At 30.4% G+C, this 20,767-nt stretch overlaps 2 protein-coding genes across 3 annotated transcripts in view; one reads left to right on the forward strand and one right to left on the reverse strand.

The window, feature by feature from the left end:
- LOC132951464 (glutaredoxin domain-containing cysteine-rich protein CG12206-like) overlaps positions 1 to 16,252 on the forward strand; it is a 36,930-nt gene extending 20,678 nt beyond the window's left edge. The window contains exons 3-5 of the mRNA XM_061023288.1: positions 8,549 to 8,782; positions 10,536 to 10,601; positions 14,278 to 16,252. Coding sequence (XP_060879271.1) covers positions 8,549 to 8,782; positions 10,536 to 10,601; positions 14,278 to 14,451 — 474 coding nt within the window. The 3' untranslated portion in view covers positions 14,452 to 16,252. The remainder of the gene's footprint in view (positions 1 to 8,548; positions 8,783 to 10,535; positions 10,602 to 14,277) is intronic.
- Positions 16,253 to 17,723: 1,471 nt separating this feature from the next.
- On the reverse strand, positions 17,724 to 20,703 carry LOC132950303 (CD2 antigen cytoplasmic tail-binding protein 2 homolog). 2 transcript variants are annotated; one of them, XM_061021702.1, is made up of 6 exons: positions 20,542 to 20,703; positions 20,271 to 20,420; positions 19,944 to 20,107; positions 19,557 to 19,874; positions 18,659 to 18,815; positions 17,724 to 18,573 (listed from the first exon to the last, which is right to left on the reverse strand). In XM_061021702.1, exons 2-6 carry the CDS (start codon positions 20,410 to 20,412, stop codon positions 18,386 to 18,388), a joined length of 969 nt encoding a protein of 322 aa, XP_060877685.1. In that variant the 5' UTR covers positions 20,413 to 20,420; positions 20,542 to 20,703; the 3' UTR covers positions 17,724 to 18,385. The 2 variants fall into 2 exon arrangements, with proteins under 2 accessions (XP_060877685.1, XP_060877684.1); XM_061021701.1 differs by having other exon boundaries at positions 17,727 to 18,573; positions 20,271 to 20,703.
- Positions 20,704 to 20,767: the final 64 nt, after the last annotated feature.

Raw genomic sequence — 20,767 nt, forward strand, 5'->3', positions numbered from 1 at the left:
TATTTTTAACAATCGTTAGCTGAAAAAAAACACGTTAAACATAAACTAGGGTTATAATTCAATAAATAATTCATCTTATCCTCAAGATCAATGGTTTTTTTTTTATGTATTGGAAGTTCAACGATTTTATTCCAAACAACCTTTTCGTTTCAAAAATAGCCTTTAGGATGTTAACGGTCATATGGACCTAAAAACCAACGGTTACCTATAAGCACCTATTTAATAATATATCACCCCACTTTGTGGACCGTGATGACAATTTTTGATTTGTAAATGGGTCTCTCTGTAGTGACTATAAGAACATAATATGTACCCATTTACCGCTAAATATAATATATTAACCATTGCGTGATTAGTACATCGCGTACCTACTTGCATAAATTATTATTATGATTATTAGTAGCAAAAGTAGTGCCTATTTCCGCGTGCCCCATATATTATTACACTTTTGCTCTGCGAACATAACAACATAATATTATAATTTATTCTCATTTCCGTTATATTTTCAATATGCGTATGCCTAAATAATTATACACTTACGCAATACAATATATATATACATAAACGTGTGCGTATATCGTTCCAAATTTGCGGCTCTTGTATATACTGCAACTGCTGTTATAATCAAACACGTAGGTATGTAATTAAAACCCCGAACAATAGCGTATCACTATTCTTTGGAACCGGCGGCGAGGTTTTACAATATATTTTGTGTGTAAACGAGGAATTAGCCACGTATTACCCTACCTATCATATCGCCTCGGAGGTGCGGGGTTGCCATTCTTGTGTAGTAGACCTACATAGTACAAATAATAATTATTATTGTTTGCGGACTACATTGCGCGTTCCCATATGGATTTACGCCTTTTTATTGTTTTGTTTTCGCGTAGGTACTAGACCGGAGTAACCAAACATAAACCGTCATTGAGTTGTCAAACGTATATACAAACGGCCGCGGCGTATATCTATTGTACATATAGGAAATACGAAATAATAATATTATAATAAAGTACGCAGATAGGTACGCGTTGTAGGTTTGCATTGAGAGACGTGCAACCGAGACATCCAAAAAACGACGGTCGAAAGCTAATAAAAAAAACCCGGGGAAGTCGTTCTGCTGTATAGTTAGTAGGAATCGAGTAGGTATTCCTCGTCATAGTGTAGGTCACTGCGTCGTATGTAATGGATGTGTTGAATTTGAATTCAATATAATGATAAGACATTGTACCTAAACGAAAAACGAATCTGGGTGGAGACTTTTGTCAGCCTATAATTCTAAGGATATTTTATTAAATACTTTTATTGCTACTAGTTACACTTCTATTTGTGGTAGGTAGGTTGAACTAGTTTTTGCCAAAAACATACTACATATTATTATAGCCGGCTGTTATTAATTTAAAAGTCAGTACCAATGTACCGTAGACCGGTGTGAATAGGTTCATGGTACCTACCTATAATAATTGTACCTATATAAATAGCTTATAATTAACCTAAATAATATTTTGAAAATGATTTATCATAAAATTGTAAGGGATAGTAGAATGTTTCAAGTTTCTGCGACTAATATTTTATGAAGAACATCAAAATAACAAAAATCCTTTGAGATAAATCTTTGTTACATATAGTATTCGTTTTAATATTCAATGTTTTCAAATTTTGAACTTCAAACGCTCATAAAAAATTAACATGATTTCACGCTAACTTTTTTTTTAACCCAAACAAGAACAACATATGCGACGAACCTTGAATTAAATTTTCAAGGTTTTTGACCGAGCAAAAACATTTTTATCATTATTAATAAAAAAAAAAACTAAAAAAAGAACCTAAATATTTTGAAAATTATACCATGTCTGAAAAATGCTATCAGAAATGACGGTTACAAATGGTTACGATAAAGTGGAATTGATTCGTAGTTAAAATTTTTATTAAGGGTGCCAGGTCGACTCACCGTCTAAAAGGTGATGACAGACCCAATTCAGAAAAAAAAACACATACACACATCATTGTTAAACCAATATGGCAATATGTACAACGTGCTAAAAATCTAAAATACTGTCATTGGCACGTTATAAACAATACATTTCATAGGACGTTTAAGTATATTATGAATATGGGATTTCTTAATATTTTAACAACTTATAAAAGTAGTAAAAAAAACAATTTACACTGCACTATGAATTTATAAAATATCAAAAAAAAGAAATAAAATATTATACCTATTTGTAGTGTTTGTGTGTTGTACCTACCTATATCGGCTGTATATCGTGTCTAGAAGTCAGACGTCAGTTTTATCACAGTGTAATATCATATTATATATTATTATTATATTCTTATGAACTCGTATAATATGTTATATACTATGGAACGTGTCAAATAAAAATAGATATATAATATAGAGTTGATAAAGCTAGTCAAGATTTATTTTATAGTGTTGTCATGTAAATAACTATGTTATTATTCAAAACATTTTTTAGTTATAAAAAATACAAAATTCATTTTATAATACCTAGCTATTACATGATATTATAATAATATAAATGTGTATACTTGAGTGCATAACCATTTATGTGATGTGTTCTGGATATTGTATTTTATGTAATATAAGTAGGTGCCTCTACAGAGTTATATATCTACATATTTATACTATATTATGTTTGTAATAGAATAAAATTGTTTAAATATAATTGTTCAACACACTTAGGTAACATAGGATTCGTATTTAAATTGGTTAGAAAAAAATCTTACAATACTACACAAAATTTCGATTCACATAACTCGTAACTTAATTGAGTTGGGTATAGTAGAGAAATTCGTTTACAATTCAATGCGTGAGAAATGTTTACAATTAAAAAAGACAAATTTATGAAGGTGTCTGTGAAGTTTTCTTCCTGTAAAAAAAGCACAGACTGTCCATGTCAAATAATTACAAAAACCAATTAAAAAATGTCGTGAAACAATAAAAAAAACACATTACTTCACACGTATTATGATACATTATATCGAAATGAATAGTTTTTTTCATATTCGTGGTGAATTATGCCAAATACGTATCGGAACTGGTGAAATGGATGAGTTTTTTTTTCAAACCACCGTGCGGAAATTCGTCATAGAAATGACGTAATTATTAATTAAAATGCACATTTTTTTTTATTCAGCTCAAGGAGTTACATATTGGCGGATTACGATATTGTTTTATTTAACATTCGATTATAAAAAAAAACCTAGCACAATTTATCTGTCCTAAATATTTATTTTTTATATTGAACCTCCCGAGTAGAAACGTGATCTACAATAATGTCATGTGCTAATAATTCATAATAATTTATCATGGCGAATTATTATAGCGCTGTAAGACAATAAAATGTTATGACATTTTATCTCATTCGATAGACTACGTTCAATACATATATTTATATTGTAATATTATGTGGGGGAGGTAATGTATATATTCGTATATACAAGGTGATTCACCGAGCGTGCTCACCCCTCTTTTTTTCTTCAATAATGCTGCTATTAAAAATCTGTTTTTGTAATTTTTAAATATATTTAAAGTCCATTTTTCGAATTCTATTTTTTGCCCTACTTAGTGTTCTGTGGGGATACAAACATTTAATTTTCAAATTAGAACCCCTCTTTTCTACTGTAAATTATTTTGTGGATAATTTTTCTGAACATTTTGACGTATCAAAATCTAAATTCAAAAGAGTAGTTTTTGAGTTATTTAATTGTGTGTACTATAAGGATGAATTTGAAAGATTTGGTGGCAATAGTCAGTTGACCTTTTTTCAATACTACAATTTTCTATACGTCTACAATAAGTGTTGAGTATACAAAACAAAAGTCAAAACTATATAATATAATATTATTTACTACCTATATATAATATACGAATCGCATTTGTTCAAACGTCGCGCGCGTATAAATGCGTACCTACACTCAGTATAGGTACCTAGGTAGGTAAAAATTTAAAAAAAAAATCCCTTAACAAATTACATTATTTGCGTACGTCCATAATATTATTATATGCATACATGATACATCGGCTATTATAGCGTACTTACGACTGCAGTTGAGACGAAAAAAATAAACCGACGATGCGAGGAGAGAAAAAACCGCTTAACTTTTCCAAAACCGATTGAACGCGACTCGACTTGTTTTGTAAACCGTCCATTGTACCGTATAACATATTGTGTTATTACAATAATATATGTTATAGCTTATAATATACGTCGTAGGAGCACTATAGGTATTATGGAGGTGCACGAGGATAAAAGACTGCTGCGGAGCTCAGCGTGTTGCGCGTTTTTTTCTCCGCCGCGAGAAACGCGCCCGGCGACCCGGGTTTTCGATACAATGTATAATATTTTATTATGTTAAAAACAATAACAATATAATACATTTATCATACACAAATGGACAACAATTAACACGGTACCTACCCATAGCATAACGCGTGCATGATATAGGTATTGGTACAGTAATATTGTTGTTCGCCGCAGACGGTTATTTAAATGCCATCGGGCTATTGGAAATTAGCCGGAACCGAATGTCGTATAATAGATAGGTACCTACGTAGCTTTTACTATATTATTATTTCCTATCTTTATAATTATTATTTATTACCATACAGGGCGAATCGCCAATTATGCTCGCCTTTTTTTCTTCAACAAAGCAGTTATAAAAAAATCGGTTTTTTTGATATTGTTGAATATACTATTACTATAAAGCCCAAATCCGTGTTTTATTTCAATACTACCTACCCACCCGCTTACTTAATAAGTGTCCGGCGGAGACACAAACTCCTGTTTAGGAGGAGCGCCATTGTAATTTGTGAATTATTTAGCAGATAATTTTTATGAAAATGTTGACGTATCAAAATCAAAATTCGAAAGAATACTTTTTGTATTATATGATGACTATGGGTAGTAAGGATAATAATTACTATAGGTCCATGTGCTTGGTGATTTGAACGTTCTAGTAATTAATATTAATCCATCAAAATTAATTATAATTTGTAAAAATTATTCAAGTTCAATAAACATTAAACACTAGATCCAATATTACCAATGAACATTTATTTTATATTTTTGTAAATCTAGTTTTAAGTATGTACCTACTATTGCCCTTAATATTGACTAAGAAACTACTCGTTCAAATTTCGAATTAGGTACATCGATTTTGAAAAGTATTTTTATTTTAAAAACAGAAGTTTGATAAGATATTCTTTAAGTAGTACAACAAATCTCAAGAATTTGAAAATATTTTCTTTTAGTAGGTGAGGTTAGGTTAGGTCCGAAATTTGAGAATTTGAATAAATTAATTGTTAAAGATATAGGAAAAAGATGAGTATACTTGTCACTTGGTGAATCAAACTGTATATATATTGTCTATATATCCGAAAATAATATATTAAATTATAAATGACACGCGGAGCTTTTTACTCTGTAGCGTGTATACAGGTGTCGACCACCGAAATGTTTGTTTATCACTTATTTTCCTTATTCGTAAATTAGAAAATGCATTTTGGAAAATTTATATAATCTAAGATCTAAATCCTCATTAGTAAACTCGAGATAAAAATGTTATTCAAAATTGTAATTTATGACTAAATTATTTCGCTATTTTTATAAGTTGTATTATTATAAATTTCATTAAGTAAGTGTTTAAATAGTTAGTACTTTAGTAGTTATCTAACCATCTAAGTGTTATACGTACAGAATGGATGCGGGTAGAGAATAGGTATGTACAAGGAAAAGCGTAGTGTGAGTGAGAGACACGCTATATTATGATATTGCACTCGATAGTAGGTAATATCCAAGGAAAAGTAATGCAGTCAAAGGAAATTCCGAAGAAAAAGTATGTAGAAAATATTGGAAAAATATATTCAAAACCAAAACTGAAAACATCTATCCTTTTTTTTTACTTTTCATGAATATATTCCCTCCCTCTCGTTAAACTAGTAAAATAGGTGTCCGAAAACTCGTACCTACTTAGACGTAAACTCGTAATTCGCAACTCGTAAGTTTTCGGAGTCCTTTTTTTCCTAGTTACAATGCAATGCGCATACTTTTATGTTTATAGATATTAAGAATACAACCATTTAACGGATATAATGATATTAGCAGAATGCCTAGCAATAAAAAATATTCTCCAAAACACATTATTCGGGCAACACCACGTCACAGTTTATACTCGATAGTCCGAATATACCACCGTATGTCATAATACTCATAATATTGTACAAGACAAAATGTTTCTGGCATATTATTATAATTTATACGTTAATGCGAGAGACACGGAGAGGAAGATGAGAGTGCGTACGTATTGCAATAAATATTACTATTATTATTACTATTATTGTTATGTTCGATCGGTCGCGAGGAATGCAAAACGATGTTACAAAACGAAAGATCGCGCGTGCGCGTACGCTCGTGTGCGAACAGAAATCTTTGCGTATACCTATATCTGCTCTCGCGATCGGGTCAATGATACCCAACATGAAAAAAATAATAAGAAGGAAACACACACACACACACACACACACACACACACATGCACACAAATGCATAGTACACATTATAAGGTGTATAATATAATATATAAATACAAAAAGGAGCGGTCTTCTCCTCGCTCACACACATATTATACATCGGGTACGCAGCCTCCGGGCGCGAATCGCCTTCCATTTTATCCAGACCGCCGCCGATGTTGCCGCTATTATATTATTATTATTTATTTATTTATTATCATTATCATTATTATTATTATTATTATTATTATTATTACTATGTATATATAAATTCGTATTTATATGTAAAGGTATACACACACACACACACACAAACACACATACTCGCGAGTATATTTTAATTGCGAAACGGGTCATTCAATCTACGTCCTTGTCGGTCGATTCTCCCCGCCAACGTTTTATCTCATCTTTCTTTTCATACCCGTTGTCGTCTAACACGTCATGCCCGCTCGCCCGAATCTCCTTGTGGAGGTCGATCGGTCATCGATGTATTATGCATATTGTATGGGTAAATTTATAATACATAGTTAATATTATAATCAGCGTCTATTCGATATGTATGTTGTACATAATATTATGGTATGCGCACACGCACATTCTGATAAATATAAATAAATAATATGCATATGGTTTGGAATGTTCTCGTGATCATAATATTATAATTTGTAATTAATAAAAACGTAGTAGTCGGCATCCATGACCGCACTGGAGTGCATACGGATTTCTAGCAATATTATACAATATTTGTCATTATAAGGTCAGAGCTTTTGGTCTTGTGCGAGCATACTTTTTATCTCAATTCGTACATGTTATGCGGTACAGGCACCTGCGTATGTTGTTAGTCATCATCTACGCCTTGTACACCTATAGTCTTTTGCGTAAAACAAATATTTGCATTTGTTTTTTCACTAACAAATATTACACACATAATGTTAGATGTTATTATATTTTTACTTACGCAACAATCGTAACACCCGGCCCCTAAACAAGTCCTACTCCGTTTTTTCGAACGAGTTTTAAGACATATTTAAATTAGGTAGTTAAAGGTATCGATAATAAGAGCTGGTACGTTTATATTTCAAAGAAATTAATACTGCAATCGTATATGCAGTGTATAACTTCTCATAATGATTTACGGTCGATTTTTTTCGACACGAACACGTTTCTATTAATATAGTTTTTTAACATGTATATATTATTAATAATTGTCGAAACGATCGCGTTTAATTTCGACTGCGCATTTACCGGCTGTCCGGAGGTTACATATCATTATATTATATCGAATATGTTTAATATAATAAATATATTTATAATATTGGCGAACACGACAATATTTACACTCGTGGTTTTTACTTCGCTTTTGGTAATTTAACCTCACCGAAATGAACCCAATCCAACAAACATATTATATATATTATATATAATACGGTAAACGGTTAAGCTCATGCACATGCCGGAACCTTCACCTTTCGCGCATTCCTTGACCTGAATACCGTAACGCGGGTACCTGCAGCAACCGACGTCGTGTCTTTTAAGACAACCGAATAAACAGTCCGATTTAAGTCGTATAGGAAAAAATTTAATAATGATAAACGTTTTCCATGATATTATTCTTGTATCGGATATCATTATTCATTATACATACTTTCACTGGAAAAACCAAACAGAATGCAGCTAATATATTATATACAAAGTTACCCCCATATATCTTGCCATATAAACACATGAGGTACAAAGGGGTACTTTTGCTACCCCATACATTTTTTTTCACGTTTGAAAAAATAAACAGTAGGCAAATTTTTGTGGTTAATATCTTTTTTTTTGCTCCCTCAAAATGTTGACTCTATATAGTGACGTAGGCACACATGAAAAAATATACAAATTCGCACTATTATCCGCCCACAGACGGTGATATATACCATCACATAATATGTGTCCGTAAAAATTTTAAATAAAATAATGTATAGTTTTGTACTCGATGGCGTTAATATAATGTTCAATCGGATTGTGTTGTTTCAGACGTGGCAGGAAAAAGAGGCCGGAAAAGTGGTGTTGTACACGACTACCATGGGAATAGTCAGGGACACGTACCAGCGGTGCCTCCAGGTCAGGCAAATACTGAGGACTCATCTGGTCAAGTACGTGGAAAGAGACGTCTTCATGAGCCGGGAAGTGCAGAAGGAAATCCGAGAACGTCTCGGCGGCGACGACATTTCAGTGCCGCAGCTGTTCGTCGAAGGGAACCTCATCGGAGTCAGTTTACGTTTTTACAATATTATTCTTACCAAATATCAATGTACCCATCTATATGATTTATTATGATATATAAACGGGGTGATCCATTTAACGTAAAAACTTTTAATTTCAAAAACACTTTCATTTTTGAAAATATTTCTTTTACGTAATTTCAAGTCATTACAAGACCACAATTTTGGAGGAAAAAATCATATTTTTACAATTTTTTTATCGTTATTGTATTTAAGTTTTTTATTTTTTTTGAATGACAACATACCTACATTTATTATTTCATATTTAAAAACAAAATATTACCTGGAGCATTTCAATCTATAAAAATCTAATTTCAGACAAGTCATTTATTAGTAATACGTGTTTAAATTTCAAAGTTTAGATGAGTGGAATATTATTATAGTGGAGAAACATTTTTCGGGGTAACCCTGTACCACACTACTCCGCTCATATAAACTTTAATTACTTATAAGTTATAACGCATAAACTACTCGTTCAAAATTCGATTTTTATACATCAAAGTATTCCAAAAAAATATTTTGCTTAGAAAATATAAAAATTAAAAATGCATGTTGTCATTAGAAAAGTTGATAATGATAAAAATAGTAATTTTTTTTAGAAAACTGTTGTGTATAACGACTTAAGATTATGTAAAAATATATTTTCAAAAACGCAATAGTTATTGAAATAATGAGTGTCTTACGTTAAATAGTGCGGAGATTTTTGAACCGAACCGAAAACTTTACATCACTGCAACCTCACGAGATAATGCGTGTACATATAATATTTTAATAGATTAATATTATGCATTGTCGTCGCTCTTTACAAAATCTAATAGGTACCTTAATTGCACTAAAACGCATTAACACAGCGCAAGTGGTTACGAGTATAATAATATTATTATTTTTCGTATAACATTAATAACGTTTAATATTATAACCTTTGTATAAGTAAACTTGTTCTCCTTGAATTTTTGTTTTGCGTAACGTGTTTCGTTTAAAATTTAAAACGAGATCGCTGGGCTTCGAAATTTAATTTCACGCATCAAAATTTAAACCCACTATGTGTTTATAACAATAACTATAGGTAGGTACATAGTATACCAATAACTCACAGTCCACGTCATGATTGTACACGATTTTTAATTGAATTCCATGGAGCTGTTACAAAATAAACCACCGACGTCCGACATGGTACGGTGTACTTTCGTCTGAGACAAATTAAGCGTGTTTTGATGTTATTGTAATTTAAACTTTGTGAGCAAACCACTTTTAGTTTCTTTTATTATTTTTTAGTGACTTTGTGTAGGTACCTTTTTTGTAATTCTATGCAAATCTTACAAACGACAAAATGCAAAGTAAATTTACGAATCAAAAATCATTCAATGCTATCTAATGTTATATTAAATGTACGCGCGTCGATGGGATATAGGATACTTTTAATTATTATTGTTTAATAACATACCTATTCTATATATTAGCGTACTGTCAATTGTCATAACTTACATTTATATGTGTATAATGTATATAATATATACATTATACATATATATATATATATATGGTAGGTATCGTTAAACAAACAACGATCTAACGATGTTGTTAAAAGTTTACGACATTTGAATTTAATGATCGTGGATGTCTTGTTCAAACTAACAATAATTTTTAAAAAAATATTATGTATTAGCCGTTAGCAATAATCGTAGCCATTGGTTCATGATAATGATTAACGATTGAACGACGTTTGACTTTGTTCTCAGGATGCAGAAGCCGTAGAAAGACTGAACGAATCTGGGGAACTCCGATCGATTTTAAAACCATTTAAGGTAAAGCCAAAAGATTTATGTTTCATTAATCCGTTTTCATATTTGGAACGTTCCTTCCGGTGCAGACAAGAATATCCTGTTGTCCGATGCCATCAAACACACACACACACACACACACACACACACACACACACACACACACACACACACACACACACACACACACTCACACGCACGCACGCACACACATACTCACAGAACAAGATGCAACTTTCCTATTCCGGACTACTATATATATACTCGTTGGTTTTTTATTATGAAAAGATTCTCTTTGGCAGAGGTCTCTCTCACTAGCTTCTCACTTCATTTCATCTCCACCTATCTATTACCATTTACCCATGCCATTGTTGTTCCATCATACTGCCGCCGGCCGACTAACAAAAAATAATATATATAATATGCATCTAATGCACTCGAATTTACGCGTAGATTATGTAAATATTTCAAATTTGTACAATGCTTAATGTTTTCACTTTTCACAACCCGAGTCACGATGTTATCTAATATATGTAACACTAACACATAACAAAAAGGAACCATCGAACAAATACGGTTCAAAATGATTGATGTGCCGTGTATATATTAAGATTGAATCACGCTTTTGAATCGTTTGTAGTTAATAATCGCGCACCATCACCAGCAATCTCTCTAGATCAATAAAACTAATAATTACAATTAATTTACATTAATAACAGACTCTAAATATTATTTTGAAATTTTAATAGTTGCTGTAAAACTATTCACTAAAAGACTTAAAGAGTAATTATTTTTATTTTTCAAATCCCATGCTAATAAGTTGAATCATTAACATATTAATCTCTAATGTTGACACACCATTTTGTCAGTTTTGTTTTACTGTTTTTTTATTTTAATAATTATTATTATTATTTGAAAACATTGTTTTAAATGGTTGTATTGTATTGTTTTTATTTTACAATATACCGTTTTGATCGACAGATCCAATTTTGCATAAATAATAATATGAGGATTTTGCCGTTTTTTCTTCAATAAAATCTATATCACACTTTCTAATCCATTATGAGAGCAATTTTACGAACTAATTCAAAGTGTATAACATAATATTATAACAATACACGGTATTATGATACCTAACCAATATAAATTATAAAAAAGAAAATTTGTCCATCCATTTTATAAATAGCTGCAGCGTGTATGCACTATGCGATGAATAACATTTATGAACATGATACCTTTTTTTTATTAAAGGGCAACGACCTTATATTATTATATATTTACATCTTATTCTTAGGAACCACGTAAATTTAAGTAATATATTAATTCTACCCTATTGTAAATATTAAATTTACAATATCAACCATTGTTACAGGTATATACTATAATGGAATAAGCATTTAAATATTGTTGACCGCCATTATAATGAAATTATAATATTAACACGCGTATAATATATATAGTAACGTAATAGTCGTTGCAACAATGTTCATAATTTAATATATGTTATAATATGTAATAAGTAATAGGAATAAATTAACTTTCCGGGAGTGTCACATACAAGTCTTCTATTTATTTATGAATAATAATAATATTAATAACACGTTTCATCACACGTAACGTATACGACGCTATTGCAAGGACAATGTTATAGAACTTTGGGCACTTGTTCGTTTTGAAATTTATAAACGTTCACACCTAATAATTTAAAACAATGCGGTTACCTACTATTCATCTGTATACAAAACGTTTTGTATATTGTCTCAGCTTACGACAAAAAAAAAATAAAAAAAACATCATTGTTCAGCAATCAAAAAGCGTATAACCGGGTATCAATACATTTTTATGCTATCAACACACGCGGGACATCAAAATAAACTATAACCACATTGGTAAAAAACTTAAATAAAAAATATCAAAGTCACCCGACGTTTCGAAATCTTGCGTAAGGCAGGTGTACATATATATTAGACGGTATTTACTATTATTGCAGACAAAAAATACTTAATAATAATAATTATTAAAATGCAATAGTAAAATATTCTGCTGAAAACTGTGAGCGATTATAAAACATAATAAATTCAAACAAATGAACCATTTTTGACAAGCTATATAGTACCTAGCTAGTGTAGAAATTAAAAATAATATCCGTTGACCTATTGTAAAAATCCGGTGGATAACGTATAATAATAATTATTTAAAAAAAATGTTAAGTGGTAATTCAAAAAAAAGTCATCCTCAAGAACGGTCCCGTAGTGCAGCACGCTGTTTTAAACTGTTTCAAGATCCTATATAATCATGAATAATAATAAATTATAGGACCGTAGGCGGCATTTGCGGGGAGTGGCATGGGGGTGAAATTGCCCCCCTGGTATTATTCGAGAGAGCATAACAATGCTTTTGCCACTCCCAACACCCAAAAACATGGTGTGAGATGGCAAAAGAAAAATCAACGAGTGTACACCCACCTACATTCCAATGCGTTTTAGGTTTATCGATTACAGTTTTTTTTTCAATTTGCATTCCTGTTTTTGAAATATTTGACTTCTTCATCCCCCCTTAATATGTTTGCCAAGTGTCTCCTGTGGTAGGAATAATACTATAGGTGTATAGGCAATAGCTGGCGTATAATATAATATCGCGTCTGTGTAATTGAAGGCAACATCCCCCGCGCGGAATAATATATTACAATAATGTAAAAACAATAGAGAATTATTTAACGTGCGGTGAAATTATAATGTCATTAATCACGCGCGCCTATAATATATTGCTGAATGGCGAAGAAAGTGCCGATGAAAACGAGTGGAAAAATATCGTAGGCGATCGTCCGGACCATTAACGTGCGACGACTTTGGATCGAATTCAATAAGAGAGGTGTGTGTGTGTGTGTGTGTGTGTGCGCGCGTGTGTGTGCGTATGCGATTCGTCGGAACAAACGACACGTCGACCTACAACTGAGACGCAGACGTGTGTTACACGACAAGTATACCGGTCCCTATTATAGCGCGTGCGGCTTATAAATTATTGTCGTATCCGAAAAATCGATACGCTAGACGCGTAAGCATTGCTAACGTATAGACGCTATATAGATATCTATAATATAATATATTATTTATACCTACCCAAAGAACCGGGATTGAGGTTTTCGGCGGTCCAGCTGATGGCTTCACAATGTATATATAGTCTCCCCTAAATATATATTATATACGCTTCACCTCCATATCCCTCTAAAATTGAATTTTCATAAACGACTCTTATTGTCCATAATAAAATAATTTAATAACAATGTCTAGTGGACATTTTTAAATATTATAATAAAAAATAACGGTCAAGCCATTTTCCTACCTGCGCCCTTTAAAGTTTTGCCGTCCTGTAAACAGCCTAAATCGGTATACGTCACGTCGTTCCATTTTTTTTTCAAACATCTGGGCCCACTTGGAAACTAACTGTCGACCCATGTTATATAGTTACAACCCGTGCAACTCCGATGTCGCATTATTTAGTTTGTTTCGGGAAGAAGCTACAAATGACACGTCCCGATAGTCCCGGAACGGCGTATTGTCCTTATACAATTCACAGGGGCTCGTATAATAATAATAATAATAATAATAATAATAAGTATTAAGTACCTAAACGTTGTAATGAATCAATATTCGACAGCGTTATAATATCATTATATTATCATGTTTTCGTATGGTTTCAGAGTCCGGACGCGTGTACGACGTGCCAAGTTTGCGGAGGCTACAGGCTGCTGCCCTGTCCGATGTGCAACGGAAGCAAGAAATCCGTGCACAGGAATCACTTCACCACCGAAATGATCGCCCTCAAGTGTATGAACTGCGACGAAGTTGGATTAGTACAATGTTACGCCTGTTGAACGACGACGACAACGCATAATTATATTATATAGTGTTATTATTATTATTTTGTTTAATTGATGACGCAATGTGTATCGTTATTATATATTATTACCGTTTATGATTTATATCGAAGGCTTACATATAGTGTAAGTACCTATAATATCATAATCGTTGTTGCAGTAGTATCAATTTACTATAATATAATAAGTGAGTTGTATGTATGTATAATACGGTAAATATGTATAGGTACCTATATAATATAATAGTATAATATATTATTATGCTATTAATTGCTATATTGCTATCTGTTGATCTGTTAGTTACACCACCGTTAGTATTATTTTTTTAGGATTTTCATTATTTTTTTCTTAAATAGATTTTCAGATGGCCACCACAAATAACAGCGCACTTACCAAATCTGTTTTAATTTTTTTCGATTACGATTCAAGTATCCAACACACATACATATTATTATAGACAGCGTGTACCGACGAAACATTATAGGAACATTATAATATAATAATATTTAATCACAATATCATACTATATAGTATATAGTATAACTATTTAGGGACCCATTTTTTGCAGCGAACCTACTTACAGTATAATATAATATGTAGGTACCTACCCACAGACTATAGCTGTTATTTATGTTTAAGGCGTAAATTCGTGATACCCATCTGTACGTATCTAATAATTAAGCTGATAATTCTTAAATGTATAGTTTATAATAATATATTATCGGTACTTCTTTAAAATCAAGTCGTGTAAGTGGTTTCTATACAATACTATATATTATTATGTATTTGTAAGTATATGATATTATACCAAATCGGCATTTTTCTAAGACTTTATTTTATGTACCTACCGAGTACACACTGTATAGCAGTAATATAATAGGTGTTACGTATACGTGTTATGCGGGGATAATATATGCTAGAACAAAATTGGATACTCTATAAATGCACAACATATAATTATATTTATTATTTACTGATTATTATAAATAATAATTTAGAACATGATACTTATTTTCGTACTCATCATAAGTACCTAATATTCGCTATTAAATCTGATTTTAACAGATGGTATGTATTTAAAAGTGTGTCCAATTTTGTTTGAAAATTCAATGTTATTCAATTACAAGATTTTCATTTAATTTCCTTACTGCAATATACAAGTGTTATGAATTTCACTATAATTGTTTGGGAAAACATGTTTATTATTTTATTTATTAAGTTTTAAATTTATATTATACACTATGTTGTTTTTACACTAAATACCAAAATGCTCAATATTGTACTTTATTTGTATCGAATATATTATTATTATAATAAATGTCCTATGTATAAGTAGAATTCTAAACAGTTATTATATTATTTATTTATGTATAACTGAGGTAGATTAAATTGCATCAATTTTGTATCAATAGTTGATTTCTTTTTTTTATTTCAAAACTATAATTTTTCTTCTATTATTTCTCATGTTTATCTTTTAATAAAAGCAGCAAGTGATTAATAAATAATTTAATTGCAAATTGAAAACTATGTGAATATTTTTCGATAATAACAATTTTGTTTTTACGTATATAATCAATGGTATAATATTTTAATAATCAAATAATGATTACACGGCGTAACGGATAGGCTATTTGCGTACAATACTGTCTTATCGCGGTATTTAATAAGTACAATAATAACAAGCCGATACAATTTTTAGTAATAAATTGAGATGAAAATATGAAATAATTGGCTATAGTTTTTGTTTTAATGGAAAAATCGTAATTTTTAAAATAAATATTTTTGTTTTTAAAATTTATGCAGTAACAAACATTCATTTAAAAATCATTTATTCTATTGAAATGATCATCAATTTGGGTTCATAATGTGACTTTCAAAGTTCAACTTCATACTCTTTTGACCATGCTTATAGTAAATGCTAAAATATAAGTCCATAATATTACTATTAAAATGGATGTAGACGCTTATACTTAAAAAGTAGCAGCAAGTTACAAACTTTCTAAAGTACATTTTATCACTCAGAACTTATAGCAATCAAGACTAAATTATGAACAGAAGTCTCAGTTAACCACTTTTTGAAGTTATAATCAACATTTTAAGTGAAGCATCCGAAATTTTTTTCTAACAATTTTTAAGTTGTATATTGAGGAATAAATTATTTTCAGAATTCTTCTCACCAAACCAGTAGAATACCAAAGCCTAATTAGTTATTTCAATCCATATACATGTAATGAAAGCTGTTAGAACTAAATTGTACTCTAGTAGTAATCAGACATTACTAAGTATAGAAACTTAAACATTTTTAATATAGATATACATGTGAAGACGTGAATTTATCTAAGAACATTTTAAGTCAACTACAGTCGGTAGCCACAGAAAAATAATACTGTATAGCAGCGGTTCTTAACCCATAGGCTGTGAACAGAGAAGCTGGTCAAGGGTCTAAGCCAAGTGTTGGAAAATGTTAATTTATCCTGGTTAGCATCAATGTCTAGATTTTTATAAGATTTTATTAACGTAAATATGTGTGGTTCCCTAAAGGCTAAAGCCAAAGGTAAAATCCAATGGATCAGAAATTCATTTAAAGATTACGTCTTAAACAATTGAACATTTCATCAAGTGAAGAGAACTCGTTGATTGATCTATCATGTAACCAGACTCTAATATTTTTTTAAACCACACAATTGGTCCCAAACTGAAAAGTATTCGGCAAGATTAAACAGCACTTACCAGCCATTACCGGTAATCACTTCAGAAACGGGTTTTTCCATTTATGTTTTTTCGGAACATTTTAATTTTAACTTTAATTTACTCAAGACAAATATCCACTTTATAAAACTGTTCAGGGCAAGCTAAGTTAAATAATAAATACCTATAAAAAATATCATTTGAGGCTATGGATAAATATAAATGAATATGAAATTATCCATAAGTTATGGTTGGGCCATAAACATTGAAAATAGAAATATTGAAAATAGTTCATGGAAAAGTGTTAACCAATATCAATTACAATATAATAAATAAATAATAATCACTAATTAGTAATTAATTGCTGTCAAAATATGGCTGGGTAAAATAGTAATTACTAAAATTGTAAAATTATATCATATATCTTGTTTTGTAAAACCTTTTATTAACATATGTCCAAGCAACTAGTATATACTATCTTTAATCGTACTTATTATCTAGTAAATAAAATTATAAAACTATTCCAAAAAAAGCAAAAAATTATAAAATTATAAAATACAATTAATTTTTTTGACATTTCCGGTTTAGTTGAATCGACCGATTTAAAAAAAAAAGTTTTCCGCTACACATTACCTCTTAATTAAATTTGGCGGTCACCGGGAATTGTTAATCGCTTCTCAAAATTAAAACTTACAAACTGGGAATGGTTACGAGACCTAAAATTGGTCATGGTGATTGGTTTCCATTAGAAATCGGTTACAAGCCTGGTTTAATTGTACGTATTGGTTTAAGGGTCACAACAATAACAAAATACCAGGCATGTTTTCATAATTCATTAGTATTGGTTTATAGAATGCTAAGGAATATAAAAACTCAAAATATTGCATGTATTTATTTAATTCATTAACTGTAAGATTCCCAATAAATATCTAACAAATTATAAGCTATTTAAACAACATAAATGTAATACTAAAATAACTTAATAGATATTATGAATATATTAAATTACATCTATATTTTAATTCTTGAAAATAAACAATTAGTATTACAAATCGGATGATTTTAAATCAGGAATTCATAATGTTATCAGAAATATATATGGAAAATGAAACTTTTCATTTGTTCCTATATAATATGTCTAACAGAATAATAATTCCCGATTTAAAATCCATTTAAACTATACTTTATAATACTACTATATTTAATACTTTGTAAATTAAATAAACACATACACTAAAAATATTTATAAATAAAGTTCAAAATCAACACGTTTAAATGAATGGAAATCACTGTTTGAATTACATTTACGTACCCAAATGGGCTCCTTAAATTTATCTTCTACTTTCCATTTCTGCATTTGCTCAGTATTGTACGGTCCAAATATTTCATTACTTTCTAATGAAAATTTGTATTCCCACTGTAATGACTCTCCTAATATTGTCAAATATAACATTGTCAAAGTTTGATTAAGATATTTAAAAACCCATTGATGGTAAAAAAATAATTTTATAAATACCTGTCAATAGTTCTTCTGGTTCTTCTGGTTCTTCTTGACCACTCTGGATTGTACTTTCTAATTTTTCCTTTTCTTTTAAATCAAAATCTTCCGCATACATATCCAAATCTGATGACATAGAAGTTGATGGTTGTCCTTTCTTTTCTGATTTTGAAATCTATAAAAAAAATAATAGTACTTTTTAGTATTTTTATTATTTTTATATCAAATGACAAAATTAATCAATAGTTAATCAATTTAAAACTAATATTTAAACACTATTCTATAACATTATTTAAAATAGTTGTAATGATAGTTGTTACCAGTATAAAACTTTAACTTTTTTAGTCGTTATATCAGTTTATAAAATTAAGATAGTATGCAGATTACATTACACTACTCTGTGCTTAATTAACTAATAATCTGCAATTTGAGTGAGGCTAGGTCCATGTATTAACAAAAGCAACAAATTTCAAAAATTAAGTAACTATATTTACAGTTTATTGTATTAGTTTATTTAGTTTGTATAACTAAAATAACTTACAAACTATACTCTTGTTTCAAATTAATATTTCTCAAAACTACTAGTTTAAAGAGAAGGCGGTGACGCTCCAAGGTTAAATTATTTTTAAAAATATTAAATTAATGTTGCACTTGTAGACCACATACTTTACCATTAAATTTACCACAAAACCAAATCACTTTTGTAGAACGTGTATACAACCAATGTGATGGACTAAGTGTAAATTAAATAATGGATTTAAAATGAATAATAATGGCCAAATATGTAGATATTTATTAAAACATGACTAAATAACATAACAACTCACAAAAGTTTTTTTAACTGTTATTAACTTCTTGATAAAAATTTTATTGTATTATAATTTACTAGCAAAATAAACTCAAGAAATCTGCTTACAATTTGAGAAATCTGCTCAAAAGTTTCTTGATAAACATCCATGTTGCCGTTAGCTGTTAAAATTTGATTAGCAAGCTCTGTAAGTCTAGTGACTTTTGAAGACGAACCTTCATCAGTGCTCAATCCTGCCTTTTTCAATTTCCACCTTTCAGCAGTAGTAAGTCGTTTGTTTCCACCTAAACGCCTTAATGATTTTGAAATGGTCTCTTTTGGCTCCATCATGCTTATGATTTCTTTATACGCAGCAATTACATTAAATTCTACATTATCATCTACACTTTCATCAGCTTTTTTTTTTTCTTTTGACATATCTTTAATCTAAACAAACAAACAAATTGCACAGTACAACAAAATGTAAGAAACTATTATGTATGTTGTTTCATTTACTTTACACCAATCAATATTCTCTAGCCAGTTGTCCTGTACGTCTTTTTCTTTTTTCCAATGATACATTCCTTCTTTATCGAAGTGCCCTTCTTCAAGTTCTTCTTGCATATTAAAAGGTGTGATTCGTATCTCACCATCTTGTCCAACAACTCCTTCTTCTTGGCCTAGGGGGAATAATAAAACAATTGTTAACAAATTGTGCGATACGTCCCAAAGTTGAACGATTAAAAATTGTATTCAAGTTTAAAAGTATATAAGTTACACATCGCTATGTACCCTATAAACTATAGTATATTATATTTTGTGCATGAACCACAATGTAGTTACCTTCAATATCTTGCTCTTGCATTACATCATAATTATTTTCATCAACACTGTCATCATCGTCTTCTTCTGAATCAGCTATATTATTTAGCTTTTCAAACTTATTTTGTTGGAAAATCTCTTCTTCTATTTTTCTTTTATTCATTTTTGGAACTATGGATTTAATGAGTTCAACAGAAAAACAAAATACAACAATTTACCAACGATTAATCCTGAGGCCTAAAAACAATAAAAAGCAAAACTGTCTACCGCAATATCGCATAGTAATACTAACTGTTCGTGACTACAAGTGTCAACTGTCAAGTCTTCAACTTCGTGTAAAATGTAAACAGTCCACTATTTATTCAAGCGCTCTTTTTTAGTATGATAACCACGGTCTTAGAATATAGGCGATAAACTGATAACTGATAAATGATAGTGAACAATAATCACCCAATTGTATTACTTTATATGTAATCACCCCAGAATAAAGACAGGTCGAGTCAGGAGGACTATAATTA

The sequence above is a fragment of the Metopolophium dirhodum genome, chromosome 8, assembly GCF_019925205.1.
Source record: "Metopolophium dirhodum isolate CAU chromosome 8, ASM1992520v1, whole genome shotgun sequence".
NCBI lineage: Eukaryota > Metazoa > Arthropoda > Insecta > Hemiptera > Aphididae > Metopolophium > Metopolophium dirhodum.